This window comes from Gigantopelta aegis, chromosome 1, assembly GCF_016097555.1.
Source record: "Gigantopelta aegis isolate Gae_Host chromosome 1, Gae_host_genome, whole genome shotgun sequence".
Classification (NCBI taxonomy): Eukaryota; Metazoa; Mollusca; class Gastropoda; order Neomphalida; family Peltospiridae; genus Gigantopelta; species Gigantopelta aegis.
The window spans coordinates 7,071,026-7,098,310 of record NC_054699.1 but is presented as its reverse complement, the minus strand read 5'-3'; the positions used below and the strand labels follow the sequence as shown (position 1 = coordinate 7,098,310).

General features: G+C 41.3%; 1 protein-coding gene across 1 annotated transcript in view; it reads left to right on the top strand.

The window, feature by feature from the left end:
• The window catches only part of LOC121387181 (solute carrier family 22 member 15-like), a 29,536-nt gene extending 10,262 nt beyond the window's left edge, over positions 1–19,274 (top strand). The window contains exons 2-9 of the mRNA XM_041518241.1: positions 243–533; positions 5,180–5,601; positions 9,338–9,577; positions 11,866–12,000; positions 12,647–12,729; positions 13,206–13,326; positions 17,842–17,914; positions 18,599–19,274. Coding sequence (XP_041374175.1) covers positions 243–533; positions 5,180–5,601; positions 9,338–9,577; positions 11,866–12,000; positions 12,647–12,729; positions 13,206–13,326; positions 17,842–17,914; positions 18,599–18,811 — 1,578 coding nt within the window. The 3' untranslated portion in view covers positions 18,812–19,274. The remainder of the gene's footprint in view (positions 1–242; positions 534–5,179; positions 5,602–9,337; positions 9,578–11,865; positions 12,001–12,646; positions 12,730–13,205; positions 13,327–17,841; positions 17,915–18,598) is intronic.
• The last annotated feature ends 8,011 nt before the right edge of the window (positions 19,275–27,285 follow it).

Here is a 27,285-nt window from a genome sequence, read left to right as displayed (position 1 = left end):
ATGTAATGCTTGTTGTATTTTCGACATAATAGCTTGAGCAGGAAGAGATTTCGACGTCCGAAACCCTCCCCCTGTACACGTGCCTGATTTCGTTTCCTAATCTTGATAAATCCACAATTTTGACTTGTAACGGTACAGATGCAACTTTTCGCTTGTCTCAGGTTTGATTTACGGAATTTACCGAAGAGTTCCGAATGGTGTGTATTCTTTATTAAAGCGATGTTCCGATTGTAAAATTTCAGATGTCGGAGGACAGCAAAAAGGGTACGCTGGAAATTCTGCTCGGCGAGCTGGGCTCGTTTGGTCGTTTCCAGATAATCATGATGAATTGTCTCTTTATACCGAAAGCTCTCATTGGATTTAGCCTTGTTCTCCCTTCGTTCACTGGCGTGCCTCCTGATTGGTGGTGTGTACCTGCTGGCGACAACAACAACACATCGCAGCACACGAACGAAACATTCAAAGTTTGTAGTGTCAATGGTACTGAATGCATCCGAGAGTACGGCTCCAATATGGTGACAACCGTTTCCGAGGTAAGACAGATTTTCGTGGTTTTAGGATTTGCAAGGTTGGGGTGTTTGATCATCTGTATTAAAGTCGCAGTCCCTAGTTTCAGACCGAAAAATTAACGCAAAGTTTAATCTACAAACCTGTAGGACATTTGGATAAAGTTACAACAGAGTGAAACAAGAGTCTGTGACGTTAAAACGGAGAAATAATGCTTAAAAATAGACCAGATTGTTGTTGTTTAAAGCTTTTTCGTGCATATATACCACGAAGGTTTCACGCACGCCTGTCCTGGGCTCAATCTCTGGCCTTTGCCAGTGACTGAGTCCAGGACAAGGGGGGGGGGGGGGGGGGGGGGGGGGGGGGATGAGTTTGAAGTGGGCAGAATTTTGAATAAGTATTTAGTAGTGTCCAGCGACTGCGCGGACCGACTAGTAGACACCGAAAATGGGCCGTGTTCTGACTGGCTGAATTTCGATTCCTTCAGATCTAACTAGAAAAACCTAAGTCTACGGAGACTAACTGCACCTAACATCATGTCCGGACTAAGAATTTAAACCCAAAAATAAGTTTGATTGCTCGGCCGAAACGGTTTTAAGGTGATTTGAGCAATTGAACGGGCGCCAAAGTAACATGCGTTGGACTATTTATAAAAAAATAAACATAAGAATTTGGAAGGTCGATCAAAACGTGTTTAAACTCCAACTAAGCCCAAAAAGGAGGTTACCTGTCCTAATTAAGGTTGGCGCAGCAGGATTCATGGCGAGTTGATAGACTGTTCAGGCTTGAAGTTGGGGAGTCCTTCGGTCAAGACCTTGATGTTGCGGTCGATGGCTCCTGGATAGATGTCTCGTAGGACCATCTTTAAGATGCGGTGGATGGTCCCGTTTGACATCGATGGCATCAGGAGCCCCTGCCTGTACAGTCCTTCCTGCTGAGCTGTCACATAAAGTTTGTCGGAGTTTAGGGCACCTTGTAGCTGGTACTTCCCTTGTCCGGATGGAAGTTGGTGCCAGTGCTTGTCGTCCCAAGGTCCCTTTAGGTGTTTGTTATCGGTGAAGTCACCGATAACCGCCCCAGTGTATTTCGTTGGCAGTCTGTCACAGACGAGAATCCAATCGGAGTCATCAGACGTCAACGGTACGGTGATCGATGACATCTTCCTCTTCTTGAATCTCGCTGGACCGCCGTGGGTTCTCGCTGGACCGCCTTGCCGGTGGCTCATCAACAACGTGCCGGTCCATGGTACTCGGTAGATCGACAGGGGGCCGGACTGTCAGTGGAGCTGACAGCTTTGGTCCCCCCTGGGTCTTTCCTGGCGAGTGCTTCGGTCGGGCAGGTAAACTCGGTGACCCGCCCCCGGTGGTTGAGCCACCGGGTGGTCCATGGTACTCGGTAGATCGACAGAAGGGTCCCCCATGCGAAGTCTTGGGTCGCCTCCTCCGTCTTCTGCTGGTTGTAGGTTGCTTCCTGTCACTGCCATATAATAGCGTGACGGTCGCCGAGTCGCCATTGTGCTCGATCCTATACTTGGACAATGGCCCAAGCGATCGAAGCACAGCCCCTAGGGGGGAGGGGGGGGGGGGAGAGAGAAATCTCCACGCTCTCTAAACACAACTTCATCGCTTGAAAGTCAGGCAGAAGTCTCTCAATAGACCAGAGCTCGTTTCCATAACATATTTCTCAGACGCAGGTTAATTTTTCAATTTATTACCTACTGGGAACTGGGAACTGTATTAACGTGCCCCTATCCACAGAGCTTCAGGCACGCCCACTACGGATTTAGCCTCTGACTTCGCCAGTGACTAACTCCGGAGCAGGTGGGGGGGGGGGGGGGGGAGGTAAGTTTGAGGTGGGCAGAATTTGGAAGAAAGCCATTTAGTAAGGTCAACGCGAGCGCGGACCGACTAGCAGACACTTCGCAAACTTGAAGTAACACCGAGTGGGAGCCGTGCTCTGATTGGCTGAATTTCGATTCCTCGGTGAAGCCTGTAATTTACCTAAGTCTACAAAGAGTAACTGCATCCAAAAACATGTCCGGACTCTAAATTTAAAACCAAAAAGTTTATGACTGCTCGGCCGAAAGGGTTTTAAGGTGATTTTGAGCAATTGAACGGGCGCCAAAATAAAATGCGTTAGACTATTTACAAAAAAATAAACATAAGAATTTAGAACTCGATCGAAAACTCTTAAAGTCTAACTAGCCCAGAAAAAATAGTACTCACGGAGGTGAAGGAGGTTGGCATAGGGGAGGACGTCACGGAGAACCGATGTAGTTGGTCGAGTCGAAATGCGGGATGGCTGGTCGGTATGTGGATCCTGCTATCGCCTTGGCTACTGCGCGATAATCTTCCCCGGCTATGATCTTGATAACTCGATGTAGGGTCGGGTTGTCCATTTCTGGGAGCAGCAGTCCTTGTTGGTAGATCCCGCTCCGGCGCATAGTGAGACAAAGTCCACTGCCATCCCGCATTGTGACGCTGTGTACACAGAAGTCTCCCTCTGTCGAACTGGCTGGTAAAGGTCTGAAAGCCGAGTGCTTTGGTTGAGTGAAGAGCTTCCTGACGTCCTCGATGTTGGTTTTGACTAGCTGAGAGTAGCGTGATTGTAGTTTGCCGGCCTTGAGTGACCAATGCTCTTCAGCGTCAGTAGGTGGAATTGGCGGTTGAGTCGGGGGTCCTGGCTTGGCTGGTTGGTCCCCTGGTGACGCAATCGCTGTTCGCTTGGCAACGGCTACAGATCGGGCCTGGGACTCGACTGCGGCACTCTTCCGAGGTGGAGGTGGCATCGCAGGAGTCCCGGAAGCTGAGGTCATCGGAGTTTGTGGGGGCGACTCCATAACCGCCTGGTTAAGGTCTGCCCCTGGTGATTCAACTGTTGGGTCCGGCTGAGCTGGATCCTCTGGTTTCACCGGTGTAGATCGGTGCTGGGGATGTCCGTCGTAAGGGGCCGCCGCCGGCAGTTGAGCTGCCGGTTTTGTACCCCCCCCCCCCCCGGTCCGTCCCTGGCGCGTCCGTCTTCCTCCTTCCTCTCTTCCTCGGTGGTTTCCTGACCGGGTCACCGTACACCAAGGTCACGGTTGCCCGTGGCCCGGTGTACGTGACGCGATATTCAAGCAACACTCTATAACTGGCCATGAGTCCCCCCAGGTGGGGGGGGGGTAACTCAAGAGAGCAGGCGCACACGTCTTGCTTCATCGCTAGCCGTTTGAAAGTGTTATTACCTACGAGGTACAGCATAAAGAGGGTCATATTTATCGTACGATCGTATGTCCTCTTGACATTGTCGTTTAACGATTGGCTGTTGTAAGAGTACATTTCTTTCTGATTGGCTGACACGACATTCCACAGATACTACTTTCTTCATTAATACATTTTTATTACGAGTGTAAGCTGATCACATGCCGCAGTGACAAATACGTGTTTTTAATTAATTTAATAAAACATTAATTGATTATTTATGATAACTTGTATTATATTACGATGTAGTTGTGACACATCAAACACTTAATTATGAATATAACGTTCACAACTGTTAGAAATCTATACTAAGGTCGACGAGTCACTTTTCGCACCCTTGTTTTGGCTTCGTACATAATAAATGTAGCATATCTTACCGTAATTTCACTTGAAAGCCATATTTAGTAAAAAAAAGTACAATGTTTTAATCACAAGATTTTCTTCAAACACATTCAGGTGCGTTAATAATGTTCAAAAAAAAAATATTTCAATAGCAATTTTGCACTGAAATTTTTCCAGCATTCTTAAAACGGAAACGTCATGTACCCAATTTATAGTTATTGTAAGGAGATGCAAAGTGACGTCATTCAAATTCAAAACTAATTATTTCAATTACTGTGTATTTGTTTGCTTTTTAGTATACACATGCTTTACAATTTACAGCTGTTGATACATGTGTACTCTTTACTTATGGGCGTATAAATATCACGTAACTTTAGAACAGGTTGTGATTTGGTTTTCAAGACATCAATGAACAAACATTACTCCGCCGTTAAGGAAACGTTAGTTTGTAAACAATGACTGGAATGTTCATTTAGCAAGACAGTTCTACGGTAATAAACAAAATAATACATTCGTGTCCATGACAGACGATGTCTTGCTCGGGAAATATGATAATTTAGGCACTCGTGTCGTAAACATCGTCTGTCATGGACACTCATATAGAATGACCAGAAACACTTCAGATATAATCTAAATAATGTTTCCTTTCAATTATCAAAAAGGGCTCCAATTGTGAAAAAAAATATGCGGTACTGTTTAAAAACTAGGGTATGTCACTTTAACTAGACCAGTACGGGTACCGTTAGTGTTTAAATGATTACTGATTAACATATAGTTGTGTGGACTAAATATATTTATTTCTCCATATCGTCATCTCTCTATGCTGCACCATATCCTTTTATTGTACCATTCAATTACATGTCCTAGTCCTGTTGCTGTTGCATATCTAGGGTGTCCGAAACCGCGTGTAAAAGGGGGGGGGGGGGGGGGGGGCAATCAACTTGAAAACTGAGGATGTTTTCATTTTGGTACACGATTCATTTAATTAGATCTTGTACCAGACTTTCAAAGTGGAGTATAATTAAGGTCTGGCTTTAATGACACTGAGTGTATCTAGTGGATCATTCTGCACGTGATGTTGTCTGTTTCAGTGGGATCTCGTGTGTGAAAACAGGTGGGTGACGAAGACCATCACGTCAATCCAGATGGCGGGAATTCTGGTGGGCGTGGTCATCGCGGGTCAAATGTCAGACTCGTTCGGACGTAAGAAGATCTTCTTCTTGGCGGTGCTCATGCATTCGCTGTGGAACTTCATTTGTCCCATTTCCGTCGCTTGGGAGATGTTCGCAGTGCTGAGGTTCCTCATTGGTATAACCGGCGGAATGATTCTGTGCTCGAGTTTTCCGTACATGCTGGAGTTTGTTGAAGAAAGATGGCGTCCTATCCTGACGGCGATTCCCTATTGGCCAATCGGCGTAGCTTTTGTCGCACTGCTGGCCTGGCTGTTACCAAACTGGAAATACCTACACGTTATCTGTGGCGCGGCTAACCTTCCATTCCTCATTGGATATTTGTAAGTTAGAACTATTAATAAACTTATAACATTGTTTATATTAAAACCCCACAGTCTCCTTTCCTTTGTCTCTTTTGACTTCCATTTTATTTCGTCTCGATCTGGCAGCTCCGCCTATGCTTTAACTTCTTTGGTAGTCCATTTCCACATCCCAGTCTTTGTGTCGCCAATTGCAACAGGTCTTTGTCTCTTGTGGCCATCTGTGCCATATGCCTGCCATTTCCCAACATCTTCTGCTACCCATTTCGGAGTGTGTTCAGTGAATGATACCAGCACACTCCCCTATAAAACTGCCTCCAACTGTTATCTAGTGTCGCGGGTCAGACCAGATTTATTAGCGATGCAGGACGACGATGCCTAAATAATGGAACCTGTTACCTTCTTCTACTGTGTTCAGTATGTTTACGGCCGACATAGTAATCCAGATGATTTGTTTGTTTTGTTAGCAACACCACTAGAGCACATTAATTAATCATCGGCTATTGGATGTCAAACATTTGGTAATTCTGACTTGTAGTCATCAGAGGAAGCCCGCTACATTTTTTCTAATACAGCAAGGGATCTTTTATATGCCCCATCCTACAGACAGGATAGCACATACCACGGCCTTTGATATACCAGTCGTGTAATCCAGATTAAGTTTGGAACTTGTTACCAATGGCATTTTCAATAACATTCTCTGGCTATAAAACGAACTTCAAATATATAATAGTCACTAGCTATAAAGTGAACTTCAAATGTATAAATACGTTTGGCGGGAAGTAGAGGTTTAAATGCTTAAATTATTTATAGTACCAATGTTGGATAAAACTTTATTTATGTTAGAGCCACAATGTTCCCTTATAGTGTGATAAGTATTTTCATTTAGTTTCAACTTATGTTCGTGCTTATATCCAATTACGGTTCAAGCACACTGTCCTGGGCATACACCTCCGCTATCTGGGCTGTCTGTTAATTGTTAATTGTTAATCGCCTCGGTGGCGCAGTGGTTAAGCCATCAGACTACAGGTCTGGTAGGTACAGGGTTCGCAGTCCGGTACCGGTGTAAAAGGAACGCAGGTCCGTAGGAACAGTAGTCCTATCGGACCTCCATAGCTTAGGAACCATAGTCCTACCCGGACTTTCATTCCTGGTTTATTTTAAAGTTGTTTTTATCCTATGACTTGTATTCCTACCGGACTTAAATTCCTTCTACAGCAGTGACAGAAATACAAGTCCGGCAAATTAGATGTCCGTTTATTATACTTTGCAATTTGCACGAGCTGCCAGAAAGACACGAGAAACAAAAGAGAGGTTTTGGCAGCCTTCCCTGGCAGTGTGATGGATAAGTGTATTGTGTAATGTAACAATAAGATTATTGTGGGTTCAAATCTCCATGTCAAAAAATATTTTTAAGTTTGAGTATCAACTTAATTCTTTTTTTACGTCATAGACTTGTGGATCAGACACGTGAGTGAATTTTTGTAATCGTCTTACATTTTTGTTACAATATTGAAGTAGGACGAATATCTTGCTTTTTTCAAAAGTATATAAAGCAACTACAGATATAAAGTAGGCTATATGTCCATGTGTTCAACACGAAGAAATATACCCCCCCCCCCCCCCTCAATATGTAGCCCAAAATTGTTTTACAAATATATATATGAAAACTGGTAACTCCAAAAAAACTAACATTTGGTGAACAACAAAAGACAATTTCTATATGCACCAGCATAATGTTAAATAATGTTTTGTAAGTTTATATTTTGACGGTAAGTCACAATCTGATTAGTTGTGATTTTCTAATCTTTGTCCGATCGGACTTCCATTCCTCGGAATCCTAGTCTGTGGGACCTGTATTCCTAGGAATTTAAGTCTCTGGGAAGTGCATTTCGAGGAATGTAAGTCCGTGGGACTTTTATTCCTGATACTCCTAGTCCACAGGACTTTCAATCCTAGTATTCCTAGTCCTCTGGAATTTATTTATTTATTTATAACTAGTACTATAATGATCAGTTACTACAGTATAAAATAACAGGAATAATGAGCATGAAATTTTGACTTTTATTGATGAACATAGCATCAAAACACTTGAAATTAATTATCACTGACTGCCTTATGGCAGTTTCGACGATAAAAAGCATAAGATATGAGTTGGGAAAAGGGTCTCTGTATAATTATACCTGGCCGTTTGGAACATCATAAGCGTTCGAGACTGGGTGGAGGTATGAGTCAGGTGGGGTGGGGTAGGGGGGGGGATCAATGGACACGTTCGGGCAAAATGAGCTGGTCTAAAATCTTCACCATGCAATTCCATAATTTTACTCACAATATTAGTTGTAATCCATGTAAAAATGCAGACTGATTTGTTTGGAATCCTATTTAGCATCTTGGTAGTAATGCGAATGTAAATGTACAGATTTTGACATTTTCGTTTCATTCGGGCACATTGATTATGCCTCCCCCATCCCTTCTCCCAAAAAGGGAGTCTGAATGCCTATTGCGACCAAAACGGTCAGGTGTAAAAGTGTCATGAGTATTATAATGTCTAAAAGATCTTTGTAAATTGTGTTGTGCATATTATTGACAGTATGATAATTGTTCAGGGGTTACTGTTTTGTTTTAGTCGGTGTATTAGCCCATTCAGCGCTAAAACCCACTCTTAATCATTGATTTTCTATTAATTGATTAGTAATAAAACCATTTAACATATGTTTAAAGACGGTTGGTTCTTGGGACTCAGATATCATAGAGGTCAGTCTGAATGTCATATGTTAGACCTTAACTTTTGCAAATGACAAAGCAGGCACATGTTCAGGAATAAAGGTCAGAAATGTGCTTTGAAGAGGGGTAAACACGCCAGGCCACTACCACATCCTAAGTACATTGCAATAAATTGACAGAAAGGCACAAAGTTTTTCGTATTTGTTGTACTAGTATATAATTATCACATTTTTATAGTTACACGATTATTATTATTATTTTATTATCCAAATACCATATAAGTCTAACAGATAATTGTGTTGGTATATCATATGGGCAAGTTATACTTATTTGCGACCTAATATGCTTCGAATTATGGTAAATGTTTTTGAGTTTTATTAGTTGAAACAATACGCAATGAATAAAGACCTTGGTTCTGCTCATGTAATAAGGTCAACAAAATGTGTACAAACTCTTGCAAATGATATAAATGGAAAATATTGGAATAAATAGAAAATATTTAAATAAAGAGAGGCGCTAATATCCTAAGTTAATTAAATAAACCAAAAAGGAAATTGTTTTTCGTTTTGTTTACATTTATAATTTAATTTTTATGTTTACGACCGGACTTAAATTTTGATTGTCCAGGAATGCAAGTCCGGCCCGGACTTCATATCCTGGCAGTCAGACCAGTATTCCTAAGGAACGTAAGTCCTAGGACTTGCATTCCTAGGTATATTAGACCTAGGACCTGCATTCCTAGGAGACTAAGTCCGGGCAGACCACTGTTCCTACGGACTTGCATTCCGTTTACACCGGCTCCAACCCAGAGCGAGTTCTCCAGGGCTCAGTGGGTAGGTGTAAGGCCACTACACCCTCTTCTCTCTTACTAACCAATTAACAACTAACCCACTGTCCTGGACAGACAACCCACATAGATGAGGTGTGTGCCCAGGACAGCGTGCTTGAACCTTAATTGGATATAAGCACGAACGTAAGTTGAAATGAAATGACTCCATATAACGGGAATCATTCCAAACGATTTTCCTTTCAGTTTTCTGCCCGAGAGCATGCGGTGGTTGGTGGTACACGACAGGGTGGATGAGGCGGAGAAAGTGGCGAACACTATCGCCAGGTACAACCGAGTGAAAATACCTGACGATGTACGCAAACGTCTCCAGGCGGTGGCTGATGAGGAGAAAAGTGGACAGCAAACTACCAAGAAGTATTCATACATCGACGTATTCCGCGGGAAAACTATGATCAAAACGACCATCTCTTCTAGCTTTGTCTGGTTAGTGTTTGCGGAGAGAAGGGGAGTGGGATATTGTCGGCTATAATCAAGGTTGAGTGTAGTGGTGGGGTATATTCTTACTTTTGTTTCTTTTTGTTGTTTATTTTGTCTGTGTGGTGTTTGTTTTTGGGAGGGGGGTTTGGTGGGTTTGGGTTTTTTTGTGGTTTCTTTACGGGGGTGGTGATGACGTTTTTGAGGTTAAGGGGTGCTTATTTTGTTGTTGCTTTATTTTTTTCCTTATATATTTGTGTGTGTGTGTGTGTGTGTTGTGTGTGTGTGTGTGTGTGTGTGTCTTTTTTTATTTATTTTTATTTTGTGATATTGTGGGGTGTGGGGGTAGGGGAGGTTGTGTTTTTGTTTGTTTTGTTTTGGAGTGCATTTTTATTGTTGTTGTTGTTGCTGAAATTGTTGCTGTTGTTGTTGGGTTGTTTGTTTTTGTTTGGGGTTTTTGGGTGCGGTTTTTTGTTGGGGTTTTTCTTGGGGTTTTTTAGTGGGGGGGGGGGGGGGGTCTGCTTTTTAAAACTCGTTTCCTATTTAATACCCGAGTTATCAAGAAACAGTCGATATTTCCCAATTCTCAAACTCCCAAATCATTTTTATTTCATTTCAACTTATTTTCGTGCTTATATCCAAATAAGGTTCAAGCACGCTGTCCTGGGCACACACCTCAGCAATCTGGGCTGTATGTCCAGGGCAGTGGGTTAGTTGTTAAATGTTAGTGGTTAATGGGAGAGAAGAGGGTGTAGTGGCCTTACACCTACCCACTGAGTCGTTAAAACTCGCTCTGAGTGGGAGCCGGTACAGAGGTACGAACCCTGTACCTACCAGCCTCTAGTCCGATGGCTTAACCACTGCGCCACCGAGGCCGGTCATCAAAATCATTTTCATTTCATTTCAACTCTTATTTTCGTGCTTATATCCTATTAAGGTTCAAGCACGCTGGCACACACCTCAGCTATTTGTGCTGTCTGTCCAGGACAGTGGGTTAGTCGTTAATTGGTTGTCGGTTAGTGAGAGAGAAGAGGGTGCAGTGGCCTTACACCTTCCCACTGAGCCCTCTGGGTTGGAGCCGGTACCGGGCTGTGAACTCTGTACCTACCAGCTTGTAGTCCGATGGCTTAACCTCTGCGCCACCGAGGCCGGTCATCAAAATCAAAACGTCTCCTCCCAACAAGGGAGATAATTCAATCTAACTAACTATTAAAGTTAACAACTATAGTCCTATTCAATTGTTTAGACCCTAAGTGTTCTTGCAAATGTACGTTAATTCCTATTCAATACTTGTTTTCTTTACATACGAGTGAAAACAAACCCAAACACCGACATATTTCATATACAATTCATCATCTAAAATTGACTTATTTCCATTTTACAAAAATCTCTATGTTTTGAATGCAGGTTTTTTTCGTCTATAAATAACTAAGGATATTGGGGTTGGGGTTTGTTTTCATGCAAATGTAAAGAACACAAGGATTGAATAGGAATTGAACAATTGAATAGGACTATAGTATAAACGAGACTATTTGTATATAATAATAATTATAATAAAATCCTATTCACTTTGGGTTTGTTTTGTTGGGTTTTTTGTGGGTTTTTTTTTTGGGGGGGGGGTTGGTTTGTTTTGTTTTGATTTTCCCCATTTATTTTGTTTTATTTATATATATATATATATATATATATATATATATATATATATATATATATATACATTGTGTTACCTATCAATTAAACAAAACTTAAATCCATAGCTCGAAATCCCCCCCCCCCCCCCCCTCCCTGTCATGGACAGAACTGTCTGGCGAAGTCCGAGGTTGTGCACACGACGGGCGTGCTTGAACAGTTCTCTGATAGAAGCAAGCCAAAAATTAACCACACACCCATTTTTTTTCAGTATTGACCAAAGTTTTTACAAAGCTAACATATAAAATAGAAGATATTTTTTATTTACAAAAAACAAATACCCTAATAAAATCCTCTTTTTATATATATATATCAAACCAAACTGGGATTGCTGACAAAAAAGACATATTTTTTTTGGTACGAAATATGATATGTGTGTGTGTGTATGCGTGCGTGCGTGCGTGCGTGCGTGTGTGTGTGTGTGTGTGTGTGTGTGAATAAATGTGATAAATCTAGAAATATAGAAGTAGGGTCTTTTTGTTAGGATAGTAACGATTTGTACACGAAGGTGAAGTAAAAGTAAACGTGGATCCCCTGTATTTCTTTTCAACATAGGACTGCAATGGATGCATTTTTATGTCTTGTATTTTCACCGTGCTTCTACTCAGGTTTAGCTGTTCCATCGTGTACTACGGCATGACGTTCGGCGCCCAGGGTCTGAGCGGAAACCTCTACCTGAACATCTTCCTCCTCACCATCGTCGAGGTGCCATCGTTTGCGTCGACATTTTGGCTTCTTCGCATGTAGGCTACGCATTTTTAAGCATAGACGGTTACGTTCAAAAAATAAATTATTCACCTAGCATTTCAACTTGCAAAATTATCTGCCTGTTTGTCTGTCTGTCTGTCTGTCTATTTTTGTCTACCTGTCCGTCTGCTTGTCTTTTTGTCTGACTGCCATTTTTGTTCATACTTCGATGAACGGAAAAGAAATAATAGACAATCGTTAATTGTTTATCAAAATGTCATATTAAAGATATTTTTCTGATTAAAATATCAGTGTGTGTGTGTGTATTATAAACAAGGTGTTTGTTTTTGTCCTAGCCGTGGTATGTGCTATCATGTGGGATGGTGCATATAAAAGATCCCTTGCTACTAATGAAAAAAATGTAGCGGGTTTCCTCTCTATGTCTGTGTCAAAAATGACCATGTTTAATAAATCAATGTGCTCTAGTGGTGTCGTTAAACAAAACAATTTTAACTTTATCTTGTTGTTCTAATTTTTATAGCAGCCTAAACCAGATTTTTCCCTTCCAATAGTTTTGTTCGTACCATAAAAATGACAAGAAATGTATTTAACATGTAATTTTAGTCGCTAAAAAGGCTCTGTTAATTAGAAGAAGAAGAAGAAAAAAACCGAATTTGGTCACATTTTTGTGTTCTTTTTCAGATTTGGTCGAAAGTGGACAACTATCACTTTTCTCTTTATTGGTGGTTTGTCTTTGGTGGGTACGGTGGTTACCAATAGGGTTGGTGAGTTATTCTTATCATGTCTACTAAGTGCCCCAAAAATACAGTCCACACACACACACACACACACACACACACACACACACACACACACACACACAAATACATATACACCCTCCCCCAATTGCACCATGCCCTGCACAGGCGCTTTCCACGCAAGCCATTAGGTATTATTGTTACTACTGTTGTTTCTAAATCTAAAAGTCACCAACTATAACTTGAAGCTTCTAGTTTTTATCCATACATATATGAGTTTGCGTTATTTGTGGGGAGGGGTGTTCTTGGGGGTTTTTTGTAGTTATTTTGTTCAATATAAGTCATTAACTATATATTTTGGTTGTTCTTGTTGTTGTTGTTGTTGTTGATGATGTTACTGATGTTGTTGTTGTTGTTGCTGTTGTTGTTGATGATCTTGTTAATGTTGTTGATGTTGTAGTTGTTGTTTTATTAATCGAAATTTAGAATGAATCTATTTTTAGCTGGACCAGACTATAAAGACCAGCTGATCACTGCCATGGCTCTGCTAGCCAAGATGGCGATTGGTGGGGCCTGGATGATCATGTTTACGTACACCAACGAGCTGTACCCCACAGTCGTCAGGTAACGACCACTTTAGGCATTATCATGTATACATACACCAACGAGCGGTACCCCACAGTCGTCAGGTAACGACCACTTTAGGTATTATCATGTATACATACACCAACGAGCGGTACCCCACAGTCGTCAGGTAACGACCACTTTAGGCATTATCATGTATATATACACCAACGAGCGGTACCCCACAGTCGTCAGGTAACGACCACTTTAGGCATTATCGTGTTTACGTACACCAACGAGCTGTACCCCACAGTCGTCAGGTAACGACCACTTTAGGCATTATCATGTATATATATACACCAACGAGCTGTACCCCACAGTCGTCAGGTAACGACCACTTTAGGCATTATCATGTATACATACACCAACGAGCTGTACCCCACAGTCGTCAGGTAACGACCACTTTAGGCATTATCATGTATACGTACACCAACGAGCACCAACGTCAGGTAGGTAACGACCACTTTAGGTATTATCATGTATACACCAACACCAACGTCAGGTCGTCAGGTAACGACCACTTTAGGTATTATCATGTATACATACACCAACGAGCTGTACCCCACAGTCGTCAGGTAACGACCACTTTAGGTATTATCATGTATACATACACCAACGTCAGGTAACGACCACTTTAGGTATTATCATGTATACATACACCAACGTCAGGTAACGACCACTTTAGGTATTATCATGTATACGTACACCAACGAGCTGTACCCCACAGTCGTCAGGTAACGACCACTTTAGGCATTATCGTGTATACGTACACCAACGAGCGGTACCCCACAGTCGTCAGGTAACGACCACTTTAGGCATTATCATGTATACGTACACCAACGAGCTGTACCCCACAGTCGTCAGGTAACGACCACTTTAGGCATTATCATGTATACGTACACCAACGAGCTGTACCCCACAGTCGTCAGGTAACGTTTAGTTATACGTACACCAACGAACGGTACCCCACAGTCGTCAGGTAACGACCACTTTAGGCATTATCATGTATATACGTACACCAACGAGCTGTACCAACGAGCTGTACCCCACAGTCGTCAGGTAACGACCACTTTAGGCATTATCATGTATACGACCACTACACCAACGAGCTGTACCCCACAGTCGTCAGATAACGACCACTTTAGGTATTATCGTGTATATGTACACCAACGAGCGGTACCCCACAGTCGTCAGGTAACGACCACTTTAGGCATTATCATGTATACGTACACCAACGAGCGGTACCCCACAGTCGTCAGGTAACGACCACTTTAGGCATTATCGTGTTTACGTACACCAACGAGCTGTACCCCACAGTCGTCAGGTAACGACCACTTTAGGCATTATCATGTATACGTACACCAACGAGCTGTACCCCAACGTCAGCTTTAGGCATTATCCCCCACAGCTCGTCAGGTAACGACCACTTTAGGCATTATCATGTATACGAGCTACACAGTCGTCAAACGAGCTGTACCACCACAGCTCGTCGTCAGGTAACGACCACTTTAGGCATTATCGTGTATACGTACACCAACGAGCTGTACCCCACAGTCGTCAGGTAACGACCACTTTAGGCATTATCGTGTATACGTACACCAACGAGCTGTACCCCACAGTCGTCAGGTAACGACCACTTTAGGCGTACACCCAACGAACGGTACCCCACAGTCGTCAGGTAACGACCACTTTAGGCATTATCATGTATATATATATATACCAACGAGCTGTACCCCACAGTCGTCAGGTAACGACCACTTTAGGCATTATCATGTATACGTACACCAACGAGCTATACCCCACAGTCGTCAGGTAACGACCACTTTAGGTATTATCATGTATATGTACACCAACGAGCGGTACCCCACAGTCGTCAGGTAACGACCACTTTAGGCATTATCATGTATACGTACACCAACGAGCTGTACCCCACAGTCGTCAGGTAACGACCACTTTAGGCATTATCATGTATACGTACACCAACGAGCGGTACCCCACAGTCGTCAGGTAACGACCACTTTAGGCATTATCATGTATATATATACCAACGAGCGGTACCCCACAGTCGTCAGGTAACGACCACTTTAGGCATTATCATGTATACATACACCAACGAGCTGTACCCCACAGTCGTCAGGTAACGACCACTTTAGGCATTATCATGTATATATACACCGACGAGCTGTACCTCAAAGTCGTCAGGTAACGACCACTTTAGGCATTATCATGTATATATACACCAACGAGCTGTACCCCACAGTCGTCAGGTAACGACCACTTTAGGCATTATCATGTATACATACACCAACGAGCTGTACCCCACAGTGTATACGTCAGGTAACGACCACTTTAGGCATTATCGTGTATACAACACCAACGAGCTACCCCACAGTACCCACTTTAGGCAGTCGTCCCCACAGGTAACGACCACTTTAGGCATTATCATGTATACATACACCAACGAGCTGTACCCCACAGTCGTCAGGTAACGACCACTTTAGGCATTATCATGTTTACGTACACCAACGAGCTGTACCCCACAGTCGTCAGGTAACGACCACTTTAGGCATTATCATGTATACATACACCAACGAGCGGTACACCACCAACGAGCGGTACCCCACAGTCGTCAGGTAACGACCACTTTAGGCATTATCGTGTATATGTACACCAACGAGCTGTACCCCACAGTCGTCAGGTAACGACCACTTTAGGCATTATCATGTTTACGTACACCAACGAGCGGTACCCCACAGTCGTCGGGTAACGACCACTTTAGGCATTATCATGTATACGTACACCAACGAGCGGTACCCCACAGTCGTCAGGTAACGACCACTTTAGGCATTATCATGTATACGTACACCAACGAGCTGTACCCCACAGTCGTCAGGTAACGACCACTTTAGGCATTATCATGTATACGTACACCAACGAGCTGTACCCCACAGTCGTCAGGTAACGACCACTTTAGGCATTATCATGTATATATACACCAACGAGCTGTACCCCACAGTCGTCAGGTAACGACCACTTTAGGCATTATCATGTATACATACACCAACGAGCGGTACCCCACAGTCGTCAGGTAACGACCACTTTAGGCATTATCATGTATATATATACCAACGAGCGGTACCCCACAGTCGTCAGGTAACGACCACTTTAGGCATTACCAAGGAGAGTAACGCCCGCGCTGTGTATCTGAAAGTGGGGGACCAATGCCATTGTAGTGACCCGGGTGCTAGAAATTTGAAGTGCCGAATGGCCCTGTTAGGGAGCTTTGGGGGCATGGTCCCCCCCAAGAAAAATGTGAATTTCAGATGTTCAAAACATTCACACATTTATACAACAACAGAGCAGCACATGTCTAAGGGATGAATAAATGTGTTTAAAAACATTTGGCGATGTATAACATTAAAGTAGCAAACCGTAGTTTCAAACCATAAAAATGGACACTAAGTTTGGTCAATATTCAGATATTTAATACATCTGGATAAATATACAACAGAGAGACACGAGAGTCTGTGACACTAACCATCTAGCAATAGACCAAAGTTTGGCTCAATAATCATAACACATGTATTTCTTAGAGGTACGTGCTTTTTTTAGAATTATGAAAAATATATTTTTGGGTATTACAAACAGCATAATGATAAGAAACTTCGGATATACGAAAATGGATATTCTAAGCAATAAAATGTAACCGGCATCGGTGGCGCAGTGGTTAAGCCATCGGACTACAGGCTGGTAGGTACAGGGTTCGCAGCCCGGTACCGGCTCCAACCCAGGGCAAGTTCTTAAGGGCTCAGTGGGAAGGTGTAAGACCACTACACCCTCTTCTCTCTCACTAACCACTAACCAACTAACAACTGACCCAGTGCCCTGGACAGATAGCTGAGGTGTGTGCCCAGCGTGGGCTATTTCTCGTTCAAGCCAGTGTACCCCGACTGGTATATCAAAGGCCGTGGTATGTACTACCCTGTCTGTGGGATGGTGCATATAAAAGATCCCTTGCTCCTAATGGAAAAATCTAGCTAATCAAAAAGAGTAGCCCATAGAGTAGCCCATGAAGTGGCGACAGCGGGTTTCCTCTCTCAATATCTGAGTGGTTCTTAACCATATGTGTAATAATATTGACTTGTGGATATTTGTATATAATTATTGTTTTATATTAATGCATTGGTTGTATTTGTTCTCATGTAATTAATTAGTTTATTTCCATAAACAGGTAATGAATTACAACAGATTGTGTACCTTTAATTAGTTTCTTTTTAATGACAAGTTGATTACTATTTTCAGGTATCTTGGCTTGTTACAAATTGTACAAGCATGTATGACACCTTGCACAACTTAGTAACAATAGCACTATCACCCATGCGCCGCGCCTGTCCTATTGTTTCCAGCTTGGGTACAGTGTAAGCTGATGTGGTTTTAGTGTTCTTGTCTGACGCCATATAACCGTAAATAAAATGTGCTGAGTGCGTCGTTCAATAAAATATTTATTTCTTTCAGAACAATTGGTTTTGGTGTGAGTCAGACCTGCTCACGGGTAGGAGGGATCGTGGCGCCTATGATTCTGTTGATGGTAAGCTGGTCGTTTTACTGTCTGTTTCGCGGGGAAGGGGAGGGGTGTGGCTAAGTTGTAGAGAGCTCGATTCAGGCCCGTAGGACGGATTTTCAAAGTGTGGGGTGGGGGGGAGAGGCTCATTTTTATGGTTGTATAAAATGTGTTGTGTGAAAGCGCTAGCGCCGCAGCCGCGAAGCCCCAAAGCTCCATAAGGAAAATTAAAAAATATGAACCCCCTTTGTAGCGATTCTGGCGTGTTTTCGGCTTATTACCTTTGACATTTAAACTCCCGAAATAAAAACTGCGCTTGGTAGACCAATTGAGGTTTTCCAATTCCAGTCTGTATCCCTCGATTGGACTGTCAAAGGTTGTGTTATGAAAAGTTAATTAAAAAAATCTCTTTGCTTCTAATCTGTAATTTATGGTAAGACAGCGAGACGGATTTTTGGACAGTAGTATGTTAAAGGCCGTGGCATGTGCTATTCTGCCTGTGGAATGATGCATATAAAAGATTCCTTGCTACTAATGGGAAAATGTACAGGGTTTTCTCTCTAAGACTATATATCAGAATTGCCCAAATGTTTGACATCCAATATGTGATGATTAATAAATCCGTGTGCTCTAGACTAAGTGGTGTCGGTGATATTAACAAAATAAACCTTTATTTTACACATTGCACTTGGACTTATTGTTTTGTTGCAGGACGGAGATAACATCATCGTCCCCTACGTGACAATGGGTGCGCTCATCATCATTAGCGCCACCTGTCTATTTTTGTTGCCGGAGACCAAAGGGAGACCACTCGAGGACACGTTGAAAGCGAAACCGAAAGTTGAACTTGTGAGAATACGTAAGAAGGAGGAGGGCAAGATGTCTGAAATTAATAACCCGGAAGCACATGATAATGCTGTATAAATGGGAGATCTACACACACACACGAAAGCTAAAATTTAGAATTCGTCATTGCTAAGCTGATCTTAAATATATTTAATAAAAAATATTTGCTGTGACGAAGATGCATGAGTGGACCTAAAGGATGTAGAAAGTGTGGTTCTTTCTACATCCAGATAGTGTTACATACCCTATATATAGCTGGTATTCAAAACTTGTGGCACCATCTTTCAACCGCTTCTCAACCAAAATAGTGCAACAAATGGACCCACAAACGAAAAATGTATAACCTACTATACTCACTAAATCCTGATTGAAGTACTTGCATCATTATTAACAAACTAAATCTTCCAACAACATAAACCAATTTCCCCGCCATTTTAAATTTACTACATAGAGGGAAAAGAAACAAAGAAATGTTTTATTTAACGACGCACTCAACACATTTTATTTACGGTTATATGGCGTCAGACATATGGTTGAGGACCACACAGGTTTTGAGAGGTAACCCGCTGTCGCCACTACATGGACTACTCTTCCGATTAGCAGCAAGGGATCTTTTATTTGCGCTTCCCACAGGCAGGATAGCACAAACCATGGCCTTTGTTGAACCAGTTATGGATCACTGGTCGGTGCAAGTGGTTTACGTCTACCCATTGAGCCTTGCGGAGCACTCACTCAGGGTTTGGAGTCAGTATCTGGATTTTAAAATCCCATGCCTCGACTGGGATCCGAACCCAGTACCTACCAGCCTGTAGACCGATGGCCTGCCACGACGCCACCGATGCCGGTACATAGAGGGAATCAACTCGCCCTGCACATTAAGAAAAGTGTTGACTTAATGTGCGCTCTACATTAGACGCCACCCCACCCCCAAGACACCGCATTATGTTTTCCTCATCACCTTTTTATATTTACCTGTCGTCCACTAGCGCCTGCAAAAGACATTCCCGAGTTTGCTGCATTGTAAAATGTTTCCGACTAATAAAATATTTCTACGATTAAACATGCATATTAAATATATTTTCTTGTTTAGAATATTAGTGTCTGTATATTCAATGTGTTTCTGGTCGTCTTAATATTTGTAAGAAACCCAAACTGGATTTTGTTTTCAAATAATTTCGTACGTACGAAAAAATATATTTTAGAAAATATAATGAAAATTAACCTAGTATCAATATTAGAACGATCAGAAACCCGTTTAATATACAGCCACTAATATTCTAAACAAGAAAATATATTTAATATGTAAGTTTAATCGTAGAAATATGTTATTAGTCGATAACATCTTAAAACATTGCAGCAAACTCAGGAATGTCCCTTTAATATAAATTATAACTGGTTCCTGAAGTTTCTGGCATATTAGGCCTACAAGCTAGCTCGAGTGTGTCTCCTTGCGTTGTTCCGTTTATAAACGGAATACGGCAAGAGGGCCCCATCGACCTACTTCCGACACTTTTAGTTGTAAGTGGATGTCCTGGGTCCGTGTTGATGGTGTGCACATCATTCTGAGCGCTCTTCAAGCCCATGTTTTCGGACTACATAATGATATCTTTCTTGTTATTTTCCCTCGCTTCTGCATCAAGAAAAGCCCCTCACCCCGCTTCCTACGCCAGTGATTATACGTAACCTTTTCGTATTTTTCTTTCTGATATTTATTTTTGTTATACATGCATATTAAATGTTTTAGCTTCATTTTTATCCCATGTATTTTTTATACAAATGTAACATTTTCGCATATTTCTTTATGTCAGTTTGTTTTTGTTACATATTTGAAAATATGTTTAATTATCATCACGTGTGTGTGTGTATGTGTGTGTGTGCGTGTATGTGTGCGTATGTATGTATGTATGTGTGTGTATGTATGTGTGTATGTCTCTGTGTGTGTATGTGTGTGTTTGTGTGTATGTGCGTGTGTATGTATGTGTGTGTATGTGTATGTATGTGTGTGTCTGTGTATGTGTGGCGTTTGTGTGTATGTGTGTGTGTGTGTGTGTGTGTGTGTGTGTGTGTGTGTGTGTGTGTGTGTGTGTGTGTGTGTGTGTGTATGTCTGTATGTGTGTGTTGCGTGTTTGCATGCTCACATGGATGTACATATGCGTGTATGCATACATGTTTCTATTCTTTAAGTTTTTATTGATGAGTATAATCTACTACTTAACTTGAATATACATATAGTACATTATAGGAATATATATATATAATTACAAACTTTCCGAATTTATACGATTTACTGTATTCTGATTGGCTGACGTCACTAAAAAAACAAAGCGTTATCCTTCCATAAACCTCATAAAAATACGTCATCACGGAAGACCAAGATCAAAATAACCGCACAACACCAACAGTCACTACACGTAAACAAAAGTTAATATGAAGGTCACTTTGCGATAGAAAAACACAAGACAAATCTGCACATGAAATTGTTTCATTTTTTAAAAGAAGTTATAATAAAGATATATACACTGTTTTTGTTGATTCAATACTTATTTTTATTTTTAGCGGACAATTTCCAATAGTATGTATACATGTATTCCTACGCTTATTTACAGAACATGGTTGACGGTAAGAACGAAATAAATTATTTTTGAGTGTTTTAAGATACACTTCTTGTACTGTTTGTAATTATAAGAATTGTTTCTCATTTTTTTAGGAATTTATCGATGTATAAAAGTCACAAATGTAGTATAAAATCGCTTCGCTACGCTACGCGATTTTATACCATTTGTGACTTTTATACATCGATAAATTCCTAAAAAATGAGAAACAATTCTTATATATATATATATATATATATATATATATATATATATATATATATATGGATATTTTCTACACAAGGTAAGTATGTATATTATTATGTGTGTGTGTTAAAGGCCTCTAAAAGTATCACTGGAATTTGTTTTCTGTTGCACACAAGGTATTTATGTTTTTCCATTAATATTGATTGAAATTTTGTGTATAGTTCTAAAATGAAAAGGAGTAACAGGCTGGTAGCCTGTGTAAAGGCCATATAAAAAACCCTGTATGCTCCAAAAGTCGAAATTTTACCGATAACCATAACTGGTTCAATTTTGTTGAATAAACATTAAATTATTTATTTATTAGTCCCCTACCGTTCCAACCGGTTTTGCGATATTGAGTTGAAATTTTGTGTATGCCTTCATCGTGTGCTGTTACAGATCAAGCTTGACTCTTGTGACGATTTACCCATTTTGACGGAGTTATGGCCCTTGAACTTAGATGTGAAATTTTGTTTTCAGAAAACCTTTAGATATTGAGCTGAAATTTTGCGTATAGGTTTTTCACATACTGTTACACATCAAGATTGACTTTCATGGCGATTTACCCACTTTTAACGGAGTTATGGCCCTTGAACTTAGGAGATGTGAAAATTTGTTTTCCGGATTTTTGCAATGTCTGTAGATATAGCTTTATTATTTGTATATATAGCTTTACAAATCATTTTGAAATTTCATGGTGATTTACCCACTTTTCAGAGTTATGGCCCTTGAATTTAGGAGATACAAAAAAAAGTGTTGGGCTCGGAAGCGTACATGTATTGCTCGAATATTACCAGGGGGTGGGGTGGGAAGTGATCTAGATTTGAGATGCTCTCCCTGAAAAAAAAAAGTATAATGGCAGTACTGAAAAAAGAAGAAAATTTGCACACGGCGCCTGACTAGTATTTCATTTCGATAATTTCCCAGCATTGCCTTCACGATATTTATAGTTGTCCCCGATTAGTATTAAAGGGACACACCCTAGTTACGTTTATTTGTTAACCATTACGGCGTTGTTTTTCGCTATTAAACCCCATTTTTCACAAATAAAATTGCACTTTACTTACATTTTATTATTTAGAATACACATTTCCATTCACCTGAAGTGCTTTTTGGTAATCCTGATGTTTGTAAAACCACGAAATACATTTTTTCACAAGACGTGTTGTCGAGAAAAAAACGTTAAGCAAGCGAGGTCCAATCTATTTTTAGAGTGGATATTTCCATTTCAATGTCACAGACGTTGGTATATCACGTGACCGTTATCATTTTGGTTCGGTTTGTTTTCTCGTGCCCGGTTCGCGCAATCAACATCGATTTGTTGTTGTTAATTTGTGAGATTTTTCTTCACAGTTCGTGAACATTTTCAGTAACAATAAAGTTCAGACAAGTAAGTGTCTCAATACAAAACGTTACAAACCCTTAAAACCAATAATTTTGCTAAGTCTTACGATATCTGGAGAGGGGATACAACCAGGACAGAACAGTTGGAACATGTCCAGGAGAGGTGAAACGAACGCACCCCAAGTCTGTGAAATTTGTCGTGACGTAGGCATTGTTGTGCTTCGAGCGACATCTATCGGTGACATCAGAATACTAACTTTCAAAATTATTTCAAGCAATTGGGACATGGGGATTCCCATGGTATTTATCGATATAAAACCTGCTTTTTCACTCCATTTCATAAAAACGTGATCTAAGTGTGTTACAGGTTTGTAGATTAACCAAATTATAATTTATTTTCGCTGGATGGAACTAGGGTGTGCGGCTTTAATGGAGTTAAACATTCAGGGCAGTATCTAGCCCAGTGGCGGATCCAGAAAATCCATTTTGGGGGGGGGGGGGGTGACATGAGGTGGAATGCCAATGAAACTGGGGGAGGTTTGGAGAGGATCGTAAAAACAAAAACAATTTAATATATAATAAAATTATAACTGTCGCAAATTTTAGGGGGTGGGGGCGGGGTTCGGGCCCCTAGGGCCCCCCTAGATCCGCCTCTGTAGACTAAATAACTAGAGAGGCTTTGAGAGACGAATCCAGACGTAAAAATATGCGGACGTGGAGATGGGGAAAGAGAAATGAATTGTCTCCTGCTCAGCAACTAGTTAGATACGGCCATGACATGACATAACGTAGGTAAAGATCGTTTTGTTTGACGACATCACTATAGCATATATTAACCTGGGGCCAGTTTTTTAAAACATCGTAAGTTTACGTCTGCGACTAGCGGTTATACCGACCGTACGTTTACACGCGTTTGACATCTATTTCACGCAAAACATTTTTTATATCATTATGGAAGATGGAGCATTTTAAGGACCAAAAAAAGAAGAAAATAGGTGTACTTCTAACTGTATTTATTATATTATGATAGTAATAAGAATTGTAGTTTTGTCGTAAATTTACGTTTACGTGCAAAATTAGGCTTACGATGTTTTGTGAAATTGGGCCCAAGGCCTCTAGGAACGATATACGGAGTAGTGGGGGTGAGGGGTGTGGCGGGGGGGGGGGGGGGGGGGGGGGGGGGGGGGGGGGGGGGGGGGGGTACAATACAGATTTGTATCTTTATTTATATAGAGTAGGTTAAACAAACTCCGCACAGCCCCCTCCCCAGGTTCCTACGAGCCTGTTGATTAATAAATCATCGGTTATTGGATCTCAAATATTTGATAATTCTGACAAGTAATCTTCAAAGGAAACCAGCTACATTTTCCCCATTATCAGAAAGATATCTTTCATATGGACTGTTTCAAATGACACGGCCTAATTGATATACCAGCTACATTTTCCCCATTATCAGAAAGATATCTTTCATATGGACTGTTTCAAATGACACGGCCTAATTGATATACCAGCTACATTTTCCCCATTATCAGAAAGATATCTTTCATATGGACTGTTTCAAATGACACGGCCTAATTGATATACCAGTGGGGGCGGGGAGTCTTCCGGGGAGCTTTGATCCTACAACCAAATCACCTGAGGCGATCATTCTTACCGATAGTTAAAGTTTAAAGTTTGCTTTGTTTAACAACACCACTAGAGCACATTGATTTATTAATCAGCGGCTATTGGATGTCAAACATTAGTAGCAAGGGATATTTTATATGCACCATTCCACAGACAGAATAGGACATACCCCACTCAAATAAGAAGAAAACCAAAATAATATTTTGTTTAATGATCCCACTAGAGCACATTGATTTATTGGCTATTAGGTGTCAAACATTTGGTAATTTTGACATATAGTCTTAGAGAGGAAACCCACTACATTTTGCATTGTACCAAGGGGTATTTTATATGCACTATCCCACAGGCAGAATAGCACATACAACAGTCTTTGATATACCAGTCATGGTGCACTGGCGGGAACGAGAAATATCCCAATGGGCCCACCGACGGAGATCGATCCGAAACCGACCGCGCATCAAGCGAGCGCTTTACCACTGGGCTACGCTCCGCCCCCTTACCGATGGATAAATGCCGCTCCCTTATAATGTAATGTTTGATTGAAAATGTATCTTCTCCATATATAAGTTCATGATCATATGTATGACGAATTGATGATAATACCTATTGTATGAATTCCATACATGGGTCCAACGTTCATACAAGATAGCTATGATGCATAGTCATACTTGACAGCGGAACGCACGTACTTACACAGGTACTTAAGATCGATATGGTACTACTAGTTACTGAAGTGAGGATACTTGTATAAATTTTATAAACGTTAAAGAATACTTTGATAATAGTAAAGAGGATTATACAAAAACAAAAACAAACAAAAAACAAAATCAAAATGGAGGCCTTCGGTATGTATTTTGATCGTTTAAAACAAAATATCGTGTGATTTTTTATTGTTATTATTATTATTGTTATTATTTATTATTATTATTATTATTATTATTTGTAGCGGTAGTTTTTTATTATTATTATTATTATTATTATTATAATTTATTTATTTATTTATGGGGTTTTTTATTCAGTTACGTTCATTTGAATTTTTATATCATTAATTCATTCATTCGGGCATTCTTTCAAGCATTCATTAATTCATACAATCACCTTCATAGATACTACGCAAGAGCATAGATATGAAACCGTGTGTGTCCGTCGTTCAGCCTTTGAATACTTACTCTCGTGGGCCTCATAAACCAACCGCATTAGTGTCCGTCGTGCAGCCTTTGGTTACTTACTCTCGTGGGCCTCATAAACCATTCTTATTAGTGTCCGTCGTTCAGCCTTTGAATACTTACTCTCGTGGGCTTCATAAACCATTCGCATTAGTGTCCGTCGTACAGCCTTTGATTACTTACTCTCGTGGGCCTCATAAACCATCCGCATTAGTGTCCGTCGTGCAGCCTTTGATTACTTACTCTCGTGGGCCTCATAAACCATCCGCATTAGTGTCCGTCGTACAGCCTTTGATTACTTACTCTCGTGGGCCTCATAAACCATTCGCATTAGTGTCCGTCGTACAGCCTTTGATTACTTACTCTCGTGGGCCTCATAAACCATTCGCATTAGGTCCGTCGTACAGCCTTTGATTACTTACTCTCGTGGGCCTCATAAACCATTCGCATTAGTGTCCGTCGTGCAGCCTTTGATTACTTACTCTCGTGGGCCTCATAAACCATTCGCATTAGTGTCCGTCGTGCAGCCTTTGATTACTTACTCTCGTGGGCCTCATAAACCATTCGCATTAGTGTCCGTCGTGCAGCCTTTGATTACTTACTCTCGTGGGCCTCATAAACCATTCGCATTAGTGTCCGTCGTACAGCCTTTGATTACTTACTCTCGTGGAACTCATAAACCATTCGCATTAGTGTCCGTCGTACAGCCTTTGATTACTTACTCTCGTGGGCCTCATAAACCATTCGCATTAGTGTCCGTCGTACAGCCTTTGATTACTTACTCTCGTGGGCCTCATAAACCATTCGCATTAGTGTCCGTCGTACAGCCTTTGATTACTTACTCTCGTGGGCCTCATAAACCATTCGCATTAGTGTCCGTCGTACAGCCTTTGATTACTTACTCTCGTGGGCCTCATAAACCATTCGCATTAGTGTCCGTCGTACAGCCTTTGATTACTTACTCTCGTGGGCCTCATAAACCATTCGCATTAGTGTCCGTCGTGCAGCCTTTGATTACTTACTCTCGTGGGCCTCATAAACCATTCGCATTAGTGTCCGTCGTACAGCCTTTGATTACTTACTCTCGTGGGCCTCATAAACCATTCGCATTAGTGTCCGTCGTGCAGCCTTTGGTTACTTACTCTCGTGGGCCTCATAAACCATTCGCATTAGTGTCCGTCGTGCAGCCTTTGGTTACTTACTCTCGTGGGCCTCATAAACCATTCGCATTAGTGTCCGTCGTACAGCCTTTGATTACTTACTCTCGTGGAACTCATAAACCATTCGCATTAGTGTCCGTCGTACAGCCTTTGATTACTTACTCTCGTGGGCCTCATAAACCATTCGCATTAGTGTCCGTCGTGCAGCCTTTGATTACTTACTCTCGTGGGCCTCATAAACCATCCACATTAGTGTCCGTCGTGCAGCCTTTGATTACTTACTCTCGTGGAAATCATAAACCATTCGCATTAGTGTCCGTCGTACAGCCTTTGATTACTTACTCTCGTGGAATCATAAACCATTCGCATTAGTGTCCGTCGTACAGCCTTTGATTACTTACTCTCGTGGAACTCATAAA